General features: G+C 45.1%; 2 protein-coding genes across 3 annotated transcripts in view; one reads left to right on the top strand and one right to left on the bottom strand.

The window, feature by feature from the left end:
• LOC106589857 (caskin-2) overlaps window positions 1–11,085 on the top strand; it is a 101,717-nt gene extending 90,632 nt beyond the window's left edge. For both annotated transcript variants that reach the window (XM_045710107.2, XM_014180255.3), the window contains exons 15-20: window positions 806–891; window positions 974–1,084; window positions 2,309–2,410; window positions 3,798–3,936; window positions 4,156–6,466; window positions 6,546–11,085. In XM_045710107.2, the coding sequence (XP_045566063.2) occupies window positions 806–891; window positions 974–1,084; window positions 2,309–2,410; window positions 3,798–3,936; window positions 4,156–6,466; window positions 6,546–6,642 (2,846 nt within the window). In that variant the 3' untranslated portion in view covers window positions 6,643–11,085. The remainder of the gene's footprint in view (window positions 1–805; window positions 892–973; window positions 1,085–2,308; window positions 2,411–3,797; window positions 3,937–4,155; window positions 6,467–6,545) is intronic.
• Window positions 11,086–11,973: 888 nt separating this feature from the next.
• The window catches only part of LOC106589856 (Na(+)/H(+) exchange regulatory cofactor NHE-RF1), a 34,352-nt gene continuing 20,870 nt past the window's right edge, over window positions 11,974–25,455 (bottom strand). The window contains exons 2-6 of the mRNA XM_014180253.3: window positions 22,074–22,244; window positions 20,954–21,107; window positions 15,855–15,901; window positions 13,947–14,057; window positions 11,974–13,495 (exon numbers count right to left, since the gene is read on the bottom strand). Coding sequence (XP_014035728.1) covers window positions 13,343–13,495; window positions 13,947–14,057; window positions 15,855–15,901; window positions 20,954–21,107; window positions 22,074–22,244 — 636 coding nt within the window. The 3' untranslated portion in view covers window positions 11,974–13,342. The remainder of the gene's footprint in view (window positions 13,496–13,946; window positions 14,058–15,854; window positions 15,902–20,953; window positions 21,108–22,073; window positions 22,245–25,455) is intronic.

Here is a 25,455-nt window from a genome sequence, read left to right as displayed (position 1 = left end):
ATGAAATCACAGAACGCTGTTTAGGCAGTAGTCTTGTAAACACATAAAGTTCTCATACACTCTGAACTCTGTGTGATCGCTGTGTTCCACTTTACTGCTATACTCAGCTTCTAGATACAGTGTACTGTTTCTCTCTCTTCCCTCTGTCTCGCTCTCTCTGTCTCTCGCTCTGTCTCTCTCTGTGTCTGTCTCTGTGTCTCTGTCTGTGTTTCTCTCTCTGGCTCTCTGTCTGTCTCTCTGTCTCTCTGTTTGTCTCTCTCTCTGTCTCTCTCTCTGTCTTTCTCTGTCTGTCTCTGTGTCTCTGTCTGTCTCTCTGTCTCTGTCTCTCTGTCTGTCTCTCTGTCTGTCTCTCTCTCTCTCTGTCTCCCTGTCTCTGTCTCTCTCTCTCTGTCTCCCTGTCTCTGTCTCTCTCTCTCTGTTTGTCTCTGCCTTGAGAGTAGAAGCATAAGTGTGTTTTGGATGTAGGGTAGATGATTGATGAGCTGTGTACAGAGGGGCCCCTATGTCCTGTTCTAGACCTCTCTGTCAGGTGCTTGCTTCACTCTGAAGAGGGATCGGAGGATGGGGGCTCTGACCTGTTTGGATCGAGGGAGTAGAGGGGGTGGGATCAAAACCATTGTCCCATGTGAAAGAGAGAGGAGAGAGGCATGCTTCAGTAATCTGACATCGATCTGTTGACTGGCCCCTCAGATCTACAAGATAATACACCTTCACCTCAGTCCTTCCTCATGCTTGCTGTTAGCTGTGAACATTTCATTTGGTAAAGGTTGTAATCTCTGTCTCTCTCTCTCTCTCTCTCTCCCAGGTGGTCCAAGTCGTCAAGTCAGTGGTGGTACTCAGTTGGGGGAGCAGAGTGGCTTCATGTGTCCAGACATGGTCCTGGTGGGCAGGGTAAGTTGAATATGGTGTGTGTATGTGTCCGTCTGTCTGTCCGTTCATGTCTGTGTGATAACCCTCTGTTCTCCGTCTATAGGACTCTGATGCCATCTACCAATGGCTGTGTGAGTTCCAGCTGGAGAGCTACACTGCTAACTTCCTCACAGCAGGATACGATGTACTTACTGTCAGTAGGATGACCCCAGAGGTCAGACGCTGGATTATCATACATTTATTGATTACACTTAATTGATTGACACATTTGAGAGCAAGTGAGATATTAACTTCTTATGGGCAGGTGGGACAGTAGCCTCCCACCTGGCCAACATCCGGTGAAATCACAAGTGTAATACATCAAAATAAAGCTTAAATTCTTGTTAATCCAGCCGCTGTGTCAGATTTCAAAAAGGCTTCACGGCGAAAGCAAACCATGCGATTATCTGAGGACAGCGCCCCGCATACAAACACATGAAAAACATATTTCAACCATGCAGGTGCAACACGAAAGTCAGAAATAGCGATATAAAAAATGCCTTACCTTTGATGATCTTCTTCTGTTGGCACTCCAAAAGGTCCCAGTTACATCACAAATGGTCCTTTTGTTCAATAATGTCCTTCTTTATATCCATAAAAACTCAGTTTAGCTGGCGCGCTTCAGTCAATAATCCACCCAGTTTTTCCTCCATCAAAATGAATCCCAAACGTTACTAATAAACTTTTCCAAACAAGTCAAACAACGTTTATAATACGTAAATAAACAATAAAATTTAAGACGGAGAATCGTTATTGTCTTTACCGGAGAAAAATACCAAAGAACGCGCTCTCTTCCACGCGCTTGGAAACACTACAGCCAAAATGGGAGCCACCTAGAAAAACTACAATTTCTGGCTCATTTTTCCAAAAACCAGCCTGAAACTCTTTCTAAAGACTGTTGACATCTAGTGGAAGTCCTAGGAACTGCAATCTGGGAGGACTTGGCCTTATAATAAAAGTGGCAGCCATTGAAAATTGTGGTAGGCTGAATTGTTTTGGGGGGGATGGTTTGTCTTCGGGGTTTTGCCTGCCATATCAGTTCTGTTATACTCACAAACAGTTTTAGAAACTTTAGTGTTTTCTATCCAAATCTACCAATTATATGCATATCCTGGGCCTGAGTAACAGGCAGTTTACTTTGGGCACGCTTTTCATCCGGACGTCAAAATACGTCAAAATACATCAAAATACTGCCCCCTACCCAAGAGAGGTTAACACGCGCACATCTCTACAATGTTTATTTTTGCGGCATTGAGATTTAAAACAAACGTATTCCGCATTTACCTCTTTATTTTTTAGGTCAACAAAATAAATGAGCATGGATAAATGTGTTCTGTAGTCATTTTTCTGATTGACAGCCGAGTCGTGGGGTTTCCTAACCTGGTGTATGTCTGTCCAGGACCTGACCGCCATCGGTGTGACCAAACCAGGCCACCGAAAGAAGATCTCCATGGAGATAGGCAACCTGAACATCCCAGAGTGGCTGCCTGACTACATCCCTGTAAGAGACTGTCACATGACCTTTGAACTCTGTACCCAGTCTCTGGCTGATGACTGGCTGATGACGACAGGCCTGTGCCGCTGAAAGAGAGAGTTGTGCAGTAGTCTATGTAGTCTGTCGAGCGTTTCATGTTGAGCGTTACAATCAGCAGGAACTGTCTTTTGTCGTACAACTATTGGTCAACAAGCTCACCGTCAACAAGCTCACTGTCATTCTGTCTTCTCTCTCTGTCCATCTCTTTCTTTCTCTGTCCATCTCTCTCTCTGTCCATCTTTCTTTCTCTCTCTGTCCATCTCTCAATTCAATTTAAGGGGCTTTATTGGAATGGGAAACAGATGTTAACATTGCAAATGAAATAAACTAAAAATGTATATTAAACATTACACTCACAAAAGTTCCAAAATAATAGACATTTCAAATGTCTTTGTGTCTATATACAGCGTTGTAATGATGTGCGAATAGTTAAAGTACAAAATGGAAAATAAATAAACATAAATATGGGTTGTATTTACAATGGTGTTTGTTCTTCACTGGTTGCCCTTTTCTTGTGGCAACAGGTCACAAATCTTGCTGCTGTGATTGCTGTGCTATCTCTCTGTCCATCTCTATTGCTCTCTGTCCAACTCTCCCTCTCCCTTCCTCTCTCGCTCTCTCCTCCCTCGCTCTCTCCTCCCTCTTTCTCTCTCCTCCCGCTCTCTCTCCTCCGGCTCTCTCTCGCTCTCCTCCCACTCTCTCGCTCTCCTCCCTCCCTGACCATCTCTCTCTCTCTCCTCCCTCTCTGTCCATCTCTCTCTCTCTCCTCCCTCCCTGACCATCTCTCTGTCTCTCCTCCCTCTGTCCATCTCTGCTCCCTCTCTGTCCATCTCTCTCTGTCCATCTCTCTCTGTCTCTCCTCCCTCTGTCCATCTCTGCTCCCTCTCTGTCCATCTCTGCTCCCTCTCTGTCCATCTCTCTCTGTCCATCTCTCTCTGTCTCTCCTCCCTCTGTCCATCTCTGCTCCCTCTCTGTCCATCTCTGCTCCCTCTCTGTCCATCTCTCTCTGTCCATCTCTCTCTGTCTCTCCTCCCTCTGTCCATCTCTCCTCCCTCTGTCCATCTCTGCTCCCTCTCTGTCCATCTCTCTCTGTCCATCTCTCTCTCTCTCTCCTCCCTCTCTGTCCATCTCTGCTCCCTCTCTGTCCATCTCTCTCTGTCCATCTCTCTCTCTCTCCTCCCTCTCTGTCTATCTCTCTCGCTCTCTCTCTCTCTCTCCAATTGAATTAAATTCAATTAATGCTTTATTTTAGTTTTTCTCTCACCATCTCTCTCTCACCATGTCGCTCTCACTTTCTCGCTCTCTCTCCCCATCTCTCCCTCCCTGCCTCCTTCTCTCCTTCTCTCTCTGTTAGTCTGAGCTGTCAGAGTGGTTGAGTGCGATCGGTCTGCCTCAGTACCAGAAGAGACTGTGTGAGAACGGTTATGACACCATCAGCATCATCAAGGATATCACCTGGGAGGACTTATCAGAGATAGGAATCACCAAGCTGGGTAAGAAATCATCACTCTCTTCACATTGTTTAGTTGAAGTGCATCTGTGCATCAGCAGTGTATGTGAGACCTCTTGAACACACCCCCTTTTCAATATGACAGCCTTGCTGTTGACAACCAATCAGCAACCTTTTTAACCACTTGTATACAAAAATGACTGTTCTTGAAGTTCTTTTGTTTTCTACAATTTGTGTTCTTGTATCTCTCTCTCTTTCTCAGGTCATCAGAAGAAGCTGATGTTAGCCGTGAAGCGTTTATGTGACCTGCATCGTTCTCGTCACCATGCCAACGGCTCCGACACGCTCCGGCATAAACCTACCACGGCCCTGGTGGCTATCGAGCCCCCCGAGATCCCCACCGACTGCTGCCCCCCGTCCCCTCACACCCCCAGGACACCCTTCCTCTCCTTCCATGACAGCGAGCTGAGCACAGAGCTACAGAACACCGTGATGGGGAGGGCAGCAGGAGGAGGGGTGGGGAGAGGGGGGTTTGGGATGGGTGTGAGGGAGAGCATTAGCCAGGAGAGCATCGGAACGCGCTCCCGCGGATCCGGGAATTCTGGAAAATCTGTGAATTTTGGGAATTTTACAGGATATTCCCAAGAGCTTCACCAACAGACTCTGGCATCGGCTGGAGTGCACAGTCGCTCGGACGAGAGCTTGGGAGGAGGGGGAGGAGGAGGTGGGAGACAGGGGGGAGGAGGTAGTCCAGGGAGAGACCGACAGAGACTCACAGAGGTGTGGTCAGACCAGAAGCGCCACCCCCAGACACCCGCTAAACTACCCATCACCCCCCTCACCCCTCCTCTCACCCCCAGCTCCATGCCCCGCTTCGCCTACCCAGCCGTGCCTAGCAAACCCAAACCTTGCAAGCCCCCTGCCCACCCCCACCCTCACCCCTTCTCCTCTCCCCAGGCCTCCCCCACACAGAGGGCCTTCAACTACCTCCACACCCAGGAAGGAGGCACCTATCTGTGCCAACGTGGTCTACCCAAGCCCCAGGCTGGAGCAATCCCCCTCCCAGGACTAGGCCTCAACACAGAGGCACTTAAGAAACGCACCCAGAGTCTGTCCCGCTACGCCTTGTCAGATGGAGAACCGGAAGACGACGAGTCATCGCCGCAGGAATCCGTTCCTCCGGTGACCATGCCCTCGTACGCAACACTAGGACGCAAACCAGGCTGCGGCCAATCAAACTCCTCCGCCGTCCAACGCCACATCACCCGGAGCCACTCATTCGCTGTCCGCTCTCGCCGCAAAGGCCCGCCCCCACCGCCACCTAAGAGGATGAGCTCGGTGAGTGGCAGCCAGGCCAGCGAATCAGGAGGAGCGGCAGTAGTGTCAGGGCAGGTGGAAGTGGGAGGGGTGGAGACAGAGAGTGCAGGCAGTGTGAGAAGCATCGCAGCCAGGCTACAGGGGTCCGGGCCCGGGGGCAGCCCCTCTAAGGGGGTAGCGTTACCCTCCCCTCGCACCCCCACCCTCGCCTCCCACAAACCTGTACCCACTCTAGGGCTGGGAGACCTGAGGAGGATGGGGGGCGAGCGGAGGGATAGAGATGGAGGGATAGAGAGAAGCCCAGAAGAGGAGGAGAGAGTGCGGAAGGATGGTTCAGTATTGGAAAGCTCTACATCACCTCAGAGTAGCTCCAGTGAGAACCTCCCTTTCGCGGAAGAGGGCAACCTCACCATCAAACAGCGGCCGAGGATGGGAGCAGGCTTCTGGTCAGACCCTGAAATCCAACCCCAGGCTTCTCCAGAAGACCCACAAATGCAGGCCCCAAAGTCATTGGGGGTCCCTGAGTTCAACCTCAAAGAGTCGGACACGGTCAAACGACGGCGTCAGCCCAAAGACCGGGATACACACACACTGGACGAGATCTTCACCGCCAGCGAAGATGATGGACACACACAGCCACACACACACGGCCGTTCCAACGGCTTCCACACACACACAAACAGAGACAAGCAAGAGGAGGAAGCAGGTGTGAGGTCAGGGAGCTGTTTACAGAGAGGCCAGAAACCCCCCCTGTCCTCCAAACCAACCAGCCCTCCCCTCAAACCTGCCCTCGCCCCTATACCAGCCAGTAAACAGAAGACAGCGACAGGCAGCACACAGAACCATATAACAGCCAGTCAAAATACACACACAACCACCTCTATACCAGGCAATCCACAGAAACCAGTAACAGCCAGTCAAAATACACACACAACCACCTGTATACCAGGCAATCCACAGAAACCAGTAACAGTAATATCCAGGCCAGCGAATCAGACACCTGCTATTGTCTCTGCCTCTACACTTCCCCAGCTCAGCTCATCCATAACCTCAGCCCCTACAGCCCAGGCGACCCCCGCTCCATCCTACCGCACCTTGGTGCCTCCGGGCCAGGCAGGGAGAGCAGGAAAGGCCCAGACTGGTGAGGCCTGCTCGGAGGTGTTGGTTCAGAGGAGGCTGGATGAGGCCAACACGTCACTGGAGGCAGCGCTGATAGTTGTAGAGAGAAAAATGTCTCAGGATGACTGCACTGACGGGTAAGACACCCACGCATACACACACGTGCAGGCAGACACACACACACACCGTGTTAACACTCTCCTCTCTGTTTCCCAGTGGCAGCAGCACAGTGAAAGCAGCAGGGAATATCCTGGATGACATCGGCAACATGTTTGATGACCTCGCCGACCAACTGGATGCCATGTTGGATTAAATACCTCTTCACTTCACTCAAGGCAACCTGAATAGGACCAGTAGGATTGGGTTGCAAATTGCATCCTCTTCCCTATAAAGCCCTGGTTAAAAGAAGTGCACTATATAGGGAATAGGGAGCCATTTGCGATGCATAGCTAGAATTGATTAGACTGATCTGCATGTTTCATAGGGTGGATGAGAGAAAGTAGGAGCGGGGGAGGAGAGGAAGAGAGAGGGAAAGTGAAAGGGTGAAGGGGGGGCAATGGGGTGAAGAGAGCAGTCACAATGTGGAGAGCCTCTGACTGCACTTGAAAGAGTGTGGATATCCTAAACACACACATTGGGACTTGCCTTAACTGGAGCGCATAACCCTGGATCAATGGTTTTGCTTGGCAAAGACAGCACAATAACACAGAACAATTTACTGTGTTTTATAACTTAGAGCACGGGTTTATGACATAGAACACGGGTTTATGACATAGAGCACGGGTTTATGACATAGAGCACGGGTTTATTACAGAACGAGTGGCTTTGCTACATCTTTGCTCTGAGCCAACCAGATTTTACCACAAAGGGAATAAGGGTCCATTTTTAACATGTATTGTAAATTATATCATATTCTCGTCTTAAACTTTACCCAATCTTATGTTGTGTGTCAATATTCTTAACATGAGACTCTTAAATGTTACTGAAAACTGAGATTTTGTTGTTTTTACGTTGCATTTTTTTGTTTTAGGGAGCACCTATTCTCTTCAAAATATACTATACGTGATGTTAGGAGTAACTATGGTAATTAGAAAAGTACTTTGTAAAAATTATTTTTTAGAGTTTTATGATAACGTAAAATATTCTGAACAAAAATATAAACGCAACATTTTCAAATAAAATGTTATTTGTCACATTTGCCGAATGGCAATGCGAGTAGTCTGGGTAGCCATTTGATTAGCTGTTCAGGAGTCTTGTGGCTTGGGGGTAGAAGCTGTTTAGAAGCCTCTTGGACCTAGACATGGCGCTCCGGTACCGCTTGCCGTGCGTTAGCAGAGAGAACAGTCTATGACTAGGGTGGCTGGAGTCTTTGACAATTTTCAGGGCTTCCTCTCACACCGCCTGGTATAGAGGTCCTGGATTGCAGGAAGCTTTGTCCCGGTGATGTACTGGACCGTTCGCACTACCCTCTGTAGTGCCTTGCAGTCGGAGGCCGAGCAGTTGCCATACCAGGCAGTGATGCAACCCGTCAGGATGCTCTCGATGGTGCAGCTGTAGAACCTTTTGAGGATCTGAGGACCCATGCCAAATCTTTTCAGTCTCCTGAGGGGGAATAGGTTTTGTCGTGCCGTCTTCACGACTGTCTTAGTGTGCTTGGACCATGTTAGTTTGTTGGTGATGTGGACCCCAAGGAACTTGAAGCTCTCAACCTGCTCCACTACAGCCCCGTCGATGAGAATGGGGGCGTGCTCGGTCCTCCTTTTCCTGTAGTCCACAATCATCTCCTTTGTCTTGATCACATTGAGGGAGAGGTTGTTGTCCTGGCACCACACTGTCAGGTGTCTGACCTCCTCCCTGTAGGCTGTCTCATCATTATCAGTGATCAGGCCTACCACTGTTGTCATCAGCAAACTTAATGATGGTGTTGGAGTTGTGCCTGGTCGTGCAGTCATTCCTTTTGTCCAGGTATGAAAGGGCAGTGTGGAGTGCCAATAGAGATTCCATCATCTGTGGATCTGTTGGTGCGGTATGCAAATTGGAGTGGGTCTAGGGTTTCTGGGATAATGGTGTTGATGTGAGCCATGACCAGCCTTTCAAAGCCTTTCATGGCTACAGATGTGAGTGCTACGGGTCTGTAGTCAGTTAGGCAGGTTACCTTAGTGTTCTTGGCCACAGGGACTATGTTGGTATTACAGACTCGGACAGGGAGAGGTTGAAAATGTCAGTGAAGACACTTGCCAGTTGGTCAGCGCATGCTCGGAGTACACGTCCTGGTAATCCGTCTGGCCCTGCAGCCTTGTGAATATTGACCTGTTGAAAGGTCTTACTTACATCGGCTACGGAGAGCGTGATCACAGCCTTCTGGAACAGCTGGTGCTCTCACGCATGTTACTTGCCTTGAAGCGAGCATAGAAGTAGTTTAGCTCGTCTGGTAGGCTCGTGTCACTGGGCAGCTCTTGGCTGTGCTTCTGTTTGTAGTCTAATGGTTTGCAAGCCCTGCCACATCTGATGAGCGTCGGAGCCGGTGTAGTATGATTAGATCTTAGTCCTGTATTGACGATTTGCCTGTTTTGATGGTTCGTCGGAGGGCAGGTTGGGATTTCTTATAAGCTTCTGGGTTAGAGTCACGCTTCTTAAAAGCAGCAGCTCTCTCTTTAGCTCAGTGCGAATATTGCCTGTAATCCATGAGTTCTGGTTTGGGTATGTACGTACAGTCACTGTGGGGACCATGTCATTGATGCACTTATTGATTAAAGCCAGTGACTGATGTGGTGTACTCCTCAATGCCATCGGAAGAATCCCGGAACATATTCCAGTCTGTGCTATCAAAACAGTCCTGTAGTTTAGCATCTGCTTCATGTGACCACCTTTTTATAGGTGGTGCTTCTTGCTTGAATTTTTGCTTGTAAGCAAGAATCCGGAGGATTAGAATTATGGTCATATTTGCCAAGTGGAGGGCGAGGGAGAGCTTTGTACGCGTCTCTGTGTGTGGAGTAAAGGTGGTCTAGAATTTTTTTCCCCTCTGGTTGCACATTTAACATGATGACAGAAATTATGTAAAACTGATTTTAAGTTTCCCTGCATTAAAGTCCCCAGCCACTAGGAGCACCGCCTCTGGATGAGTGTTTTCCTGTTTGCTTATGGCGGTATACCCCTCATTGAGTACGGTTTTAGTGCCAGCATCGGTCTGTGGTATGTACGAAAAATACAGCTGAAAACTGTCTAAGTAGATAGCGTGGTCTACAGCTTATCATGCAACAATTTCAACGATTTTACTGAAATCAAATTGTATTTGTCACATGTGCCGAATTCAACAGGTATAGACCTTAATGTGAAATGCTTACAGTTCAAATAGGGAAATCAGTCAATTGAAATATATTCATTAGGCCCTAATCTATGGATGTCACATGAATGGGCAGGGGTGCAGCCATGGGTGGGCCTGGGAGGGCATAGGCCCAGCCAATCAGAATGAGTTTTTCTCCACAAAAGGGCTTTATTACAGACAGAAATACTCCTCAGTTTCATCAGCTGTCCAGGTGGCTGGTCACAGAAGATCCCGCAGGGGAAGAAGCCGGATGTGGAGGTCCTGGGCTGCGGTTATGAGGCCGGTTGGACGTACTGCCAAATTCTCTAAAACGACGGAGGCAGCTTATGGTAGAGAAATAAACAGTAAATTATCTGGCAACAGCTCTGGTGGACATTCCTGCAGTCAACATGCCAATTGCGTGCTTCTTCAAAATTCACACATCTGTGGCATTGTGTTGTGTGACAAAACTGTGCCTTAAATTAGCACCAGCACAAGGTGCACCTGTGTAATGATCATGCTGTTTAATCAGCTTCTTGATATACCACACCTGTCAGGTGGAGGGATTGTCTTGACAAATGCTCACTAACAGGGATGTAAACAAATTTGAGAGAAATATGTTTTTGTTCATATGGAACATTTCTGAGATCTTTAATTTCAACTCATGAAACCAACACTTTACATGTTGCATTTATATTTTTGTTCAGTATACTATATTCTTGATTGTGAGTTGTGAAAACATTTCAATTTATCTAAAAGATGTATTACATTTATATTAAATTCCATGTATGTTTGTATTTATGTTTTACCAGTGGAAATCCAGTGTTTGCCCTCCAAAGAGTTCAAAACAAAATGGGGGGGGGGGGGGTACTTTGTAAAGCACTATTGTCAAATGAAAGTGCAAGTGTTCAGGTCCAGCTGAGCTGTGGGAGGTGTTACTGTATGTGACATGTAGGCTGTGAGGTCAGTGTACACACCAATACATTACAGTAGAACAGGCTTGGATGGTTCTAATCTACTGCATAGCATCAGACTGCTTTGCTTTGAACCAAGCTGTACTACTGAAACCTGCAGTAAGCCATGACCTAGTAAAAAGCACAATCTGCAACTTTGTGTTCCCAATGCTGCTCCTGCACTTGTTTGGAAAACTGTGGGGTGGGTCTTGGCAGTTATATTTGCCATTTTAATTCTGTGGTAACCCCGTGCCACCCCCAAAACCAAACAAGGGGGCGGAGTTGAGCCCATTTCAGTGACAGTTTCTTGAAGAGAAAGCAGCTTCTGTATGTATTTAACTTTCATGAAAATCCACTGTTCCAATCACTGCATACATCGACTGACTTTTTGTGTGGAGTTAAAACAAACTTGTATTTCATCCAACAGTTTGTATGTACCTTCTCTGTCATGTCAACAATATTTTATTTATATTATTGTTCATAAAACAAAATTCCATGATTCTAGCGTTGTAGTCGTTATTATAGCTGTGATGTGCTTAATATTCTCATGTCGCTTCTTCTGTTTCACACACTTTATTACTTTGGTCAAGTAGGGATTAGGGTGCCATTTGGGATGTACACTATTTAGTGCACCTTTTGACCAGAGTAGTGCTCTAAATAGGGATTAGGGTGCCATTTGGGAATTGTGACATCCATAGTTACTTGAGCATTAAACAGCCAGTATAGTCAGATTATGCAGTACAATATCCATCAATACTGTACTTATACCTATAGTTAGTTCACCCAAATGACATATTTCATTACCCTGTAAAATGTGAGACCACAATGCACGCTTTGGTTTTGTTCACCTGACCACTGTCTCCAAATGCTAATTTATGTAATTTGTGTGAACTATTACTCCTTAAACTGTTCGTACTGTTCAGAACCTTAACCACAGTGTTAGTAAGTGCTGTATTTACAGTAAACAGGAAAGTGACATTCATTCTCACGTCAGAACATTGCTTTAGATCACTGACTTGCTGATTGGTCTTTGTTCTAGAGCAGCGTTTCCAAAACTGGGTCCTGGGGACCCCAAACGGTGCACGTTTAGTTTTTTTTGCCCTAACACTACACCGCTGATTAAAATAAATCAAAGTTTGATAAAGTTGATTTGAATCAGCTGTGTAAGAAAATCCAAACCGTGCACCCCATGGAGTCCCCAGGACCCAGCTTGGGAAACACTGCTCTAAAACACGAGCCCTTGACTTGCTGATTGGTCGATACACACCCACCTGCTTACTCTTTACAACGTTATAAAGGAGAATTTATACAAACACGGTCGTTTTCCTTTGAGATCCCACAGAGTATGCCTTCTCTCACTCACACCCGTTAAAAAATACAAAAGACATGTTTGATACCACATTTATACCAGTCATCAAGACATTTGACAACTCAGCCCTTGTACCGTAAACAGCCAGTAGCTCTCCAGGACCAGAGCTGATTCCTGGTCTATACAGTTGAGATGACTGATACACTAACGCCCTGGACCAGACCTAACTGCCACATATACAGTAGGCTAACACTCCCTTCAACCCAGAGAGCTTCTGGAACAGTCTTCAAACAAATTGAGGATTTCTTTCTTAAAGACATAAATTACATGGGGAAACTGTATTTTGAGTGTTATGTACAAATCTAGAAGAAACAATCTCGTCATTCTTTTAAAACGATGAGACATAGGCAGGAAAAAAAGTTGAATCACAACGACAAAAATACCGTAGGATTTTACAATAGTGGTGTTTGGACAGGTTAACTTTAACTGTAAAGCAACGGTTTACTTTGGGTTAAAATCTAGAGCCACATACCTCAGTCCTTTTAACCATAATGTGACCAACAATGATTGTCACATATAGAACAGAGAATCTCATCTATTCTGAATGAGTTCTACAGTCTAAGAATTGACATGTCAACATCTTCAAAAAGATAGGGTAGTAAAACATCACCACAAAGTAAACCATTGGTCAGCATTAGAATGATACAAATTCAGTGATATCTGCTAACCAGACCTCTCATTAAGCAATGAATGGTCTTGTATTGCTACGAATTCAGATTGTTAGTCATTCGTTAAGGGCTGGGCTTCATCCATATGGCAGAAGAACCAGGTTAAAATGTAAAGGTCATTTCGGATTGAGTCGAGGTATACAGCGTTTACTGTGAATGCAGTCTCTGCAAACGCAGGAAAATTCCCTTTAACTTTAAATTGAGAAATAACGCTAATCTTCCACCATACGGATTGAATCCAGCGCTCAGTCAGAAGTACTAAACATGAAAGTCTCTGGAAAGAAGTTTTGATTAATCTTAACTCATCCCAAAAAACTCAATCACTCCCAGCTTGCTAGTGATTCTACAAGGAAGTATAGCAACCAATCAGATTGCAGATAGACTGACAATAAGATTCAACACACCTTCATGATACACACACACACACACACACACACACACACACACACACACACATTTCTTATTTCCATATATCCCATCATCTTTGATTTCTTCATCATCCTACTAGATGGAAACTATACATTGTTTTTCCATCTTTCCATTGTTTCTTATGCAGGAGTGGCGTTTAAATTTTAATTGAAAACAATAAGTGGAAAACCCCTCAATTAGCACATGAAAATCACAAAGTATTAACACTGTTCATGTCGTACATCGTATGTCTGCTTGAGAGAGAGCGAAAGAAGGAGTGAGGGCGAGAGAAAGGAGGAAGGAAACGTGATTTATAGGTTACTGAAGAGTTCGTTCCTCTTGCTCCAGTCCATGGCAGGGGCCTTCTTGGATGAGCGTTTCTGGTGAGCTCTCTCCTTGGCCTGGGCTAGAGACATGCTGAGGGTGAGGCTCGTATTCGGCTCCTTAACCGGAGGCACCCGGACCTACACAGAGAGAGAACATTATGCATTTCTCCATGCGCAAAACTGCCACGGGGGATCGGGGGACCCCCAATATTCAAAACAGGTTGATTCATTAAACTAAAGGTCCGCCCCCCCCCCAGATAGAATATGTACATAAGCAATGGCAAAATGTGTAGAATTGCAGGAAATTTGCTTTAAAACAGCAACATTTTCTCTCAGTCACATTACAAAATTTGTAGAATTGCATTATAAAACTACATGACTGATACTGATTTCAAAATACCCCTTGAGGCCATAAAGTCATGTTGAATAGCAGGAGCTTTTTGATATGTAAATATTCATGTGAATTATTATAATAAAGACTCAGTCATCTTTTGTATCTTCTGAATATTTATCTTGATGATTAGTGACGACTTATCCTTCCACTTATACTGGGTTTTCAAAACACCCTGCTCATCGCTCACACACACACCTCTGGTGGAGGGGTGCCGGCAGCAGATGTTGGTAGAGAGGCAGTGGAGGTGGTGCTGGATGTAGATGCACTGGCGGACACCTTAGGCTTTACTGCTACCTTACCATCCAGCTGTAGAGATAAGAGACACAAACACACTATAAACACAGCTTACATACACCTTACTGTTCAACTGTACAGACACACACACACACACACACACCCCTTGATTACCTGCATCACACACACACACACACACACACACACCAGCTAAACACACCTCAGTACCAGTATGTTGACATCACTGCCATCTCCAGTAGGTGTGATCATCACTGTGGCCACTAGGTGTCAGGATTCACCTTGTGGTACCTTACAGCAACCTGTGTGATTCTATCAACTGGCTGAGACAACACACCAACACTGATCACTGTGCAGTATTTTACTTGCTGCTGAACATGCTCATCGACGGGGCTGTAGTGGAGCAGGTTGAGAGCCCCAAGTTCCTTGGTTCCACGTCAACAAACTAACATTGTCCAAGCACACCAAGACAGTCATGAAGAGGGCACGACAAAACCTATTCCCCCTCAGGAGACAGAAAAGATTTGTCATGGGTCCTCAAATCCTCAAAAGGCTTTACAGCTGCACCATCGAGAGCATCCCGACTGGCTGCATCACTGCCTGGTATGGCAACTGCTCGGCCTCCTACCACAAGGCACTACAGAGGGTAGTGCGAACGGCCCAGTACATCACTGGGGCCAAGCTTCCTGCCATCCAGGACCTCTATACCAGGCGGTGTCAGAGGAAGGCCCTAAAAATTGTCAAAGACTCCAGCCACCCTAGTCAGACTGTTCTCTCTGCAACCGCACGGCAAGTGGTACCGGAGCACCAAGTCTAGGTCCAAGAGGCTTCTAAACAGCTTCTACCCCTTTCTGTTATCCATGCATGGTCACTTTAATAACTCTACCTACATGTACATATTACCTCAATTACCTTGACTAACCGGTGCCCCCGCACATTGACTCTGTACCGGTACCCCCTGTATATAGTCTAGCTACTGTTATTTTACTGCTGCTCTTTAATTACTTGTCATTTTTATTTCTTACCCTGTTTTTTTTTTAAACTGCATTGTTGGTTAGGGGCTCGTAAGTAAGCATTTCACTGTAAAGTCTACATGTGTTGTATTCGGCCATTGTGACTAATAAAATGTGATTTTAACACCTGCTCGGAGACATTATAATGCATATGTTCTCTACTCTCAGCTCTGTCGCCCTGAGTTAGTGGGATAGTCGGATAGTTAGCCATCTCATCTCATTAGCATAATCCCCAGCACGCCTCAGGAATTACAGAGGCTCCCAATCCCAGAGAGAGAGAGAGCACACTGGCCCACTGTCCACCGCTCTGATCCGACAGTTACCATGGTGACAGGGTCAGCCACGGTATCGTCGCTGCCAATCCCCTAGGCTTGTTCCCAGGGTGTCATGGCTTCTTTGTCAGCCAGGGTCAAATCTTATTGTGCGTCCCAAATGGCACCCCATTATCTATTAAGTGCACTACTTTTGACTAGAGCCCAATGGGTAAAGGGGACAGGGTGCCATTTTGGGACACAGCGATAGTGTCACTGCCTTAGATCGGTCTGCTCTCAATGAGGTATGATTATAGTGAGTGGTACTATCACACCCCCATCTTATCTAGCCAAAGGCTTATTTAGGTTTCTGATTTACCAATTCAATATTCAAAGCTTTGAGCCAAGCTCTGAATCATGTGAACGTGTAAGGCAGAGCGAGAGAAAGAACATTTGGTCTAGAAATGATTGTTGAGCAAAGTTTTCCAGGAGAACCGTCCTAATCTCTATCCAGAAATGTCCACTTTGGTGACAAGAGCCTGGGAGAAGCACCCCCCCCCCACCCCACACACACACACACTCCTCACCTCTTCTTCTTCTGCTCCTCCATTGGACACAGGTTCAGGAAGAGGTCCTAGAGGAAACAGACGAAAAGCCAAATCAGCTGACTGGTTCAGTGGAACAATAGTTTAGTCACCATTGTGGATAAGGAATGGTGATATTAGACACACACACACACACACGTTCAAAAGTGTGGGTTCACTTAGTTTTTTTTGCCCATTAACATCAAATTGATCAGAAATGCAGTGTAGACATTGTTAATCTTGTAAATGACTATTGTAGCTGGAAACGTCTTTTAAAAAAAAAATAATAGAATATCTACATAGGCCCATTATCAGCAACCATCACTCTTGTGTTCCAATGGGACGATGTGTTAGCCAATCCAAGTTTATCATTTTAAAAGGATAATTGATCATTAGAAAACCCTTTTTCAATTATGTTAGCACAGCTGAAAACTTGTTCTGATTAAAGAAGCAATAAAACTGGCCTTCTTTAGACTAGTTGAGTATCTGGAGCATCAGCATTTGTGGGTTCAATTACAGGCTCAAAAGGGCCAGAAACAAAGACTTTTCTTCTGAAACTCGTCAGTCTATTCTTGTTCTGAGAAATGAAGGCTATTCCATGCGAGAAATTGCCAAGAAACTGAAGATCTCGTACAATGCTGTGTACTACTCCCTTCACAGAACAGCGCAAACTGGCTCTAACCAGAATAGAAAGAGGAGTGGGAGGTCCCGGTGCACAACTGAGCAAGAGGAGTGTCTAGTTTGAGAAACAGATGCCTCACAAGTCCTCAACTGGCAGCTTCATTAAATATTACCCGCAAAACACCAGTCTCAACGTCAACAGTGAAGAGGCGACTCCGGGATGCTGGCCTTCTAGGCAGAGTTGCAAAGAAAAAGCCATATCTCAGACTGGCCAATAAAAAGAAAAGATTAAGATGGGCAAAAGAACACAGACACTGGACAGAGGAACTCTGCCAAGAAGGCCAGCATCCTAGAGTCGCCTCTTCACTATTGATGTTGAGACTGGTTTTGTATATGGACACCCCTTCAAATTAGTGTATTCTGCTATTTCAGCCACACCCGTTGCTGGCAGGTGTATAAAATCGAGCACACAGCCATGCAATCTCCGTAGACAAACATTGGCAGTAGAATGGCTTTACTGAAGAGCTCAGTGACTTTCAACGTGGCACCGTCATAGGATGCTACCTTTCCAACAAGTCAGTTCGTAAAATTTCTGCCCTGCTAGAGCTGCCCCGGTCAACTGTAAGTGCCGCTATTGTGAAGTGGAAACATCTAGGAGCAACAACGGCTCAGCCGCAAAGTGGTAGGCCACACAAGCTTTCAGAACGGGACCACCAAGTGCTGAAGCGCGTCGGGCATAAAAATAGTCTGTCCTCGGTCGCAACACTCACTTCAAACTGCTTCTGGAAGCAACGTCAGCACAAAAACTGTTCGTCGGGAGCTACAAGAAATGGGTTTCCATGGCCAAGCAGCAGCACACAAGCCTAAGATCACCATGCGCAATGCCAAGCGTCAGCTGGAGTGTTGTAAAGCTCGCCACCATTGGACTCTGGAGCAGTGGAAACACGTTCTCTGGAGGGATGAATCACACTTCACCATCTGGCAGTCCGACGGACGAATCTGGGTGTGGCGGATGCCAGGAGAACGCAACCTGCCGCAATGCATAGTGCCAACTGTAAAGTTTGGTGGAGGAGGAATAATGGTCTGGGGCTGTTTTTCATGGTTTGGGCTATGCCCCTTAGTTCCAGTGAAGGGAAATCTTAACTCTAGAGCATACAATGACATTCTAGATGATTCAGTGGTTCCAACTTCATGGCAACAGTTTGGGGAAGACCCTTTCCTGTTTAAGCATGACAATGCCCCTGTGCACAAAGCGAGATCCATACAGAAATGGTTTTTCGAGATCGGTGTGGAAGAACTTGACTGGCCTGCAGAGCCCTGACCTCAACCCCATCGAACACCTTCGGGATGAATTGGAACGCCGAAAGTAAGCTAGGTCTAAATCGCCCCAACATCAGTGCCCGACCTCACTAATGCTCGGGACTGAATGGAAGCAAATCCCTGCATTAATGTTCCAACATCTAGTGGAAAGCCTTCCCAGAAGAGTGGAGGCTGTTATAGCAGCAAAAGGGGGACCAACTCCATATTACTGCCCATGATTTTGGAATGAGATGTTCGACAAGCAGGTGTCCACATACTTTTGGTCATATAGTGTAGTACTTCATTGGAATCACAGTCCTTTTCTGTCCTATATGATGCCAGTGTTATTGTTGACTAATCAGACTAATAAGTACTGTGGAAATGTAATATATCTGAATAAAGGGTTTGACTTTAGTACCGGAGTCTTCTGTCCCAGATCTTAAGGGACTTTTGTATCCTCCACACCCCAGCTGTCACCATGAATACTGTTGCTATGACTTCATCTTCAAAGAGAAAACTATTGGCTTGGTCTAGTTATCTGATAGTCCGAGTCGATATTCACGTAATAATATGCGATTCCTGTCGAGCACAAATTGGGGAAAACAAAACATTCTTTCCCCGTTGACCCCCACTGTAAAAAGAGCCACCTTCGTTGTGCAGATAACAAAACATGCCGAAAAGCTGTTTTTCAATGTACATGTAACCAGGTCAGAAATTACAACCTACGGTTCGCAATACTGCTATGTAGGGAAATAGAGCCAGCGAGAAGAGTCTGTGGCTTCAGGTTATTTGATGTGGGAGAGTGGGGACTCGGTGTCCAACTGGCTACACGACGTAGCTATTATGTGTATGGAAAACATTTCATCACAGGTAAGACATAAACTTGTTTAGTATAGTCTTGTAATTCTACCGTAAATTCCGGACTATAAGCCGCAACTTTTTTCCCCACGTTTGAACCTCGCGGCTTAAACATATGGATATATGGATTTTTCCCGCTTTCAATTAAAAAAAATAAATAAAAAAAAACACATTCTGTGACGTGCTCAATTTTTTGGCGGCATGAAGCTTTCATTAGACCAATGAAATTGCCGAACGGGTTAAGGTCAAACAACTTTTTTTAATTTACTGTTTAGATTAAATCGAGCGCTCTCAAACTTCCCATCATTCTGATTACGGTAGTCATTTTGTCAACCTCATCATGGCAAAGACACGGAGAAATGCATATGATGCAGCTTTCAAGTTGAAGGGCGATTGATCTGGCTGTTGGAAAAGGAAATAGAGCTGCTGCACGGGAGCTTGGCCTTAATGAGTCGATGATAAGACGTTGGAAACAGCAGCGTGAGGAATTGACTCAGTGCAAAAAGACAACTAAAGCTTACTGCTAATTTTTTATTTTTTGTTACAAGCCGTGTTTCGTTAAACCCTATTTATTTTTGTTACAAGCCGTGTTTCGTTAAACCCTATTTATTTTTGTTACAAGCCGTGTTTCGTTAAAGCCTGTGTAAAGTTCATTTGATTCAATGTACCGGTAGGCACCTGCGGCTTATAGACATGTGCGGCTTATTTATGTTCAAAATAATATATATTTTTTTATTCAGTGGGTGTGGCTTATATTCAGGTGCGCTTAATAGTCCGGAAATTATGGTACTCACTACTCACTTTATTGTCCATTTGTTTGTGTTGTTGGTCTTGGCTACCTTAATGTTCTGGTCAGTAGCTAGCTAGTACTCACTCACGTGGCTGCTAGCGCCGTCATGAAACGGGGCATGAGGGAAGCCATGGTCACCAACCGATTGATCTTCTAGTCGATCAACAAACATTTCTATAGAAAAGCCAACAAAAGCTTTCACTCCTTTTTGATGTGATGTGTTGTGCTGTTGGTGGTAGATGCACTTGACTCAGAAGCCCTGTGCACCAAGTGTTCCCATTTCATCTGTCTGAAAAGACAAGCTGCCTACCCAGCGGACCGGAGAGATCTGTTGCTAAAATCGAGTGCTGCCTACTGCGCTGGCCAATCGGATAGCTCAAATCACCATGCCTACAGCTTCCACAACTCCAGCAAAAGATACTAGCCTACGTGAGATTTCATAACTTAAAACCTTGACCAGAGAGAGATTGTCAAAGAATACAGCAAAGAGCTGCTGTTTATGAGTGAGTTCATGTCTTTATTATTTTATTCAGCACTGTCAACTGTTTTTAGTCAACACTATTATAGAACATGCTTCTCCCTACTTCCCCTCACACTGCAGCTGTAATGAATGAGTAGCCAAGTCCATCGATATCCCTGCATCTTTATTATTAGCAGCTGGTCATGTCTATTTTAATATTGAAGAATATTTCACTTTCTCTGGTCATAGGAACAACATGAATTTGTGCATGAGGCAGATGCGACTTGAGTTTCGCCATGAGGTGGAAGACATGTCCCCTCTCTCTGGTCAGTCTTACCAGAGGAAAGGAAGGAGAGAGCAGGGACCATGAGAGGCAGATCCTCTGCTGCTCTCTCCCTGAGAATAATATTGGCAGGCCAGGCATATAGACAATATGCTGTGATAATGTATTAGGCCTACTGCACAAACCTAATTCCTACAGAAGTCTTTTTATTAGGTTAATGTTACGTTTAAGTCATGTTTTGAAACAATTCTGAACAGTAGATCTCAGCTTGCTTTTTCTACGAAAGTGACCTTGATTGGTGACCACTGCCCCACAATATTAAAATGTTGTAAGTAGTGAGAACGCCCGGGAAAAGGCCATTTTGAAAAGTCATCTTTAGACATGTTTTACTTTTCTTCAAATGTAGTTTTGTAATTGACCAAATCAACCAGACAACAAGAAAACTGTGTTTGAAAAAGGTGAAGTTTTTCTGTGAGCCAATGGTGTAACCTAGGTAACCACAGGTTTTTCGCCACAAGCGGGCCGCAATGTTCTATCTAATACCGACTGGGACTATGGCCAGCCAGCTAGTCCTCCACCCCCAACTTCAGTTTAATCATTAACTTCAACAAGGCCACTGTGTGTACGTTTGGAGAGAGATAGTACTACTTGTCGTCAAGTAGTACTTACATGGAAGTCTATCACTTCCTTAATCCTTTCTAGTAAATTTCTACTGAACTAATCTATGACCAAATGATTCACAGAAATCTGCCCGACCAGTGTTTTTCCAAGGATATAGTGTGTGTGTGTACCTGTGAGGTGGGCCCCAGTAGGAATGACATTGCATCTGTTGAAGAAAGCCTCTGCTTCACGATCCACCACCAGAAGACTGGTCTCATCTCCCCCAGCCTTGATGGCTGCTACCACCTCACTGTGCTGCATCCCTACTACTGACATACCGTTCACCTGGTTAGAGACAGAGACAAAGAGAGAGAGACAGAAAGAGAGTAAAAAAAAAAGGTACAGCTGTCCAGTACATCCACTGATGACAGAGAACAGTGAGACAATATAGTTGATATGAATGTAGCCATGTTATGGATGGTCATCAATTGGAAGTTTAAACTGAATTAAACGGTTAGGGACACTGTAGGAAGCACCCTAGTAGGAACTACGCACTGTTATAAGACCCAGTGCTGCCTGTTGAATTCCAACGGGAGAAAGTCAGAGGTGGGAATACCGTTTGGAATCAATTCAATCTCTCACAGACTTCCATAGTGATCACACAACAGAGCAGAGCCCTTATACACTCTATCCCTGATCCCAGTCTGTGTGTGTGTACAGCATACCTAAGAACGGTAGCTCACAAACATTTGCCTGGTTAGTATAAAGCATTAGTTAGACTTACAGCCTTGACCTTTGTTAGACACTGTTTGAAGTCAGTGTAATTGGAGTGTAATTCACATCAGAAACAGACAGTGGTCGTATTACGACATGGGGACCAAGGGCCCGAAAAACAACAACAGTATCAAGGACTGTTTCCCCTTCACGCTAACTGGCCTTGAAAAACCCTCTGTTTTTGTGTCTCTCGCACTCTCCCTCCCCCCCCCCCCCCCTCTCTCCCGCAAACAAACTCACTTCCCAACAGTGCATTACCTAATCCCAGTACTGATTACCATTCCCTCTGTCACTGATGTAATGAGATTACAACACACATTCATCCTCAAGGCCAGCACAACAGTCTGATTGTCATATCGATGCCTTGCATACTATCTGTACAAGAGAAGACATGTCTGTACAAGTTGATAAAGGTGAAGACAAACACTACCAGAAGAATATTGCAGTGCATTGCTAATATGTTCCAGGGATGAGAGCAGGGACGTGCTGCTGAGTAGTTGGCTCTCTAAAAACGTCCTGTACAGTAGATATACGTACCTGAACTATCTTGTCCTGCGGTTTGAGGCCAGCCTTGTCAGCAGGAGAGTCCTCGTCCACAGCTCTAATGTACTGGCCTGGTTTAGACTTCTCACTGTGCAAGTTGAAGCCATAGCCCGTCACACCCTTCTTCATCGAGCACAGACGAGGACGCAGCTCTGCCTTTGAGTCCTACAGAGAAAACAGATCTAGTTAACCACATATCTATGTTGCTATAAAGAGACAGAAAACATATCTAGTTAAGCACATGTCTATGCTTAGAGAGAATGAGACAGAGAGAGAAAGCATGTCTAGTTCGGCACATATCTACGCTGTTACATGGAGAGAGCAGATCTATACCTCTACAAGGAGCGAAACAGCAAATTGCTCATCACAAAGAGAAAAATGAACACTAACCCCACATTTAAAGCAACAGTTGACATGGAATGGATATAAAATGTAGTTATAATACCATTAGTGTGACAGAGATCAAGCCAGACTGGATTCTAGCGTTCAACAACCATCCAAAGACCAAGAGAGAAATAGGCAAGGTTCCTGTTCTCAATGAATCAGAGAACATGACAGGTCTACACCGGAGACAGGGAGCTGGGACAATTAAAACATCACCCTGCATAGTTTTATTAGTGCAAATGTGGAACATAGGAGACGGCTAGCAAGGGAAAACTGACATGAAGCTATTGGACCTAGTGCGCTGCCGTTACTAAATACTCACCAAGCAAGCATACTTTAGTTTGTCTAAGAACACTATAGCTCCTCCACGTAGGGTTCCCAACAGTTAGTATTAGCCGGGATGTCCCTTATATTGGGCTAAATTGGTTTGTCCCGTATATTCATCAATCACAGTATAGCGTCAACGCGCCAATTCCTGCAGTCATCTCTGTTGTTCGGTCGGTTTGGCATATCAAGGAAATATGGATAAACCTGCAGAAAAGAAAAGACTGTGCAGCTACAACAAACAGGAAGCAAAAAAATATATGGGTTCAGCCCGTCAGTGGTGACTCGACAAAAGCTTTCTGTACTTTATGCCGTCGGGAATTCTCAATAGGCCCTGGAGAGGAGAATGACCTAACTCAGCAGCACCACAGAAATGCACAAGGCCACGCTAGCGAAGGTGCCAGCTTGGTGCATTTTTCCTGACGTCTACTGCGGAAAATGCTCGTATGTGTACCATATGGTTAAACACGGACTCTGTACAACAGCACCAACTGTCTTGTTAGGGTCAACGGTCTTTGTTTCATGACTCAGATGTTGTGAAGATGATTACAATGAATGTTTTGGATGGTCTGTCCCCGAACCAAGGTGAGACCGTTTATTTCTCAGTTGCCAGTGATGCCTCAAACAAGGGAAATAGAAAAATGTTTTTCCAGTGTGCGTGAGATATTTCTCTGTGTCTGATGGAGTGTGTGAAATTCTGCGACATGTTTGCACACGATGGCTCTCTTCATCCAGCTGTAGACCGTCTCCTGCAAAGCTGGCCAGATCTCACGTCATACTTCAGGTCCCTTAGGGAGACCTGTCCTGTGGCACTGAAGAGTATTCTTCAGTATGAAGAAAAAACAGAAGCTGCTGAGATTAATCTGTGCTTTTTCCACAACGTGGGGTGTGTCTTTGACCAACTCGTAAAAAAGCTGAAGGAAACAACGCTCTGCATCAGATGTTAACGAGGAAGTCCAAAAGTTGAAAATGATGATGCTTCAGCGGAAACGGAAAGCTTTTTTGGATACCAGAACAAGCAGCTGATGGACAAACAATTGTCAGCACAAAGGTCCAAGCAGCAACAGGACTTTGTGAAGTTCTATGACACTGTTTGATTTCTCACCAGAAAATGTAATGGTGAAACAAACCGGTCTTTTGTCCCTTATGTGGTAGTGAGAAAGTTGACAACCCTACCTCCAAGCTCCATACTTGCTTCTACATACTATAGTTCTATGAATATGAACAGTAGGATTATACTGTATCTAAGAGGAGCAGTTCAGACTCCAGGCTGTGATTGTAAAGAAGAATTTGTTCTTAATTGACCTGCCTGGTAAAATAAATATTAAAAAACAACTGTGTGGCTTGGGTTGTGTGCGAGCGTCCGTTAAACTCTGTCTCACGTCAGTGACAAGGTTTCCTGGAGAGTCTAGCTGGGCTCTGGACTGGTGTTCAGTGTAACGGGCTAATCCAGGAGTGGTCATACGCTAGACTAAGCATTTAATCCCACTAGAGGTGGAGACAGGCTAACAGCTACATAAAAGTGCAGTAGCAGAAAAGGGAATGAGGTTAACAGCACAGCCAGAGAGAGGTTGCAAACCTAACCTCCATGTTGGCACCAACCAAACCCTCTATGCAAAACATTCTCATTCAGAGCCAGAATACAACATTCTCATTCAGAGCCAGAATACAACATTCTCATTCAGAGCCAGAATACAACATTCTCATTCAGAGCCAGAATACAACATTCTCATTCAGAGCCAGAATACAACATTCTCATTCAGAGCCAGAATACAACATTCTCATTCAGAGCCAGAATACAACATTCTCATTCAGAGCCAGAATACAACATTCTCATTCAGAGCCAGAATACAACATTCTCATTCAGAGCCAGAATACAACATTCTCATTCAGAGCCAGAATACAACATTCTCATTCAGAGCCAGAATACAACATTCTCATTCAGAGCCAGAATACAACATTCTCATTCAGAGCCAGAATACAACATTCTCATTCAGAGCCAGAATACAATTGTTCTTGGAACTTTTGATCCCAATATGTCGTCCATTAGAATTCCAAGTTAGCAGAATTCTCTAAATGTATATGGCTGTGGTATGGTTCAACACTAATGAGAATAGCAGGGGAAGACAGGAAATGTACATTTATTGAGCCAGGTTGAGGACAAAACGTTTTGGGGAAGAAACCCCCCCCGCCCTGATTAGTTATGAAATGAGATTTATCACCAATGGAACAGATAAGATGCTTTAAAGGTGGAGAGACTTTATGACTGGTGGATATATAGGGGCCTATATCTATTTTGCATACAACAGTAATGATAGAGAACAAACATCATATAAAAAGTGCTCCTCCTCACTGATAAAAAGGGCTGTTCCAGAGATTGTCGCTCTGTAATCGTTAGTCACCTGTTAATAATTATCTGTTACCAACCTTAAGAGCAACCTTTGCATCCTGAACGTCCACCCATGTGGTGTGTCTCCCTGCTGCAGAAAATAAACCCAGTTTATATGAATCAGATCCTGCATTCCAAATGACACCGTATTCATTATGGGCCCTGGTCACAAGTAGTGCACTATATTGGAAATATGGGTCAGTTTGAGACTCAACAGCGGAATATGATTGGTTTAATATCCTAAATGGTCAGTGCAGAGTTGTTTCTGGCTGGGATGAA

The sequence above is a fragment of the Salmo salar genome, chromosome 28 (genome assembly GCF_965601325.2).
Source record: "Salmo salar chromosome 28, fSalSal1, whole genome shotgun sequence".
NCBI lineage: Eukaryota > Metazoa > Chordata > Actinopteri > Salmoniformes > Salmonidae > Salmo > Salmo salar.
This window is presented reverse-complemented; position numbering and strand designations above follow the sequence as displayed.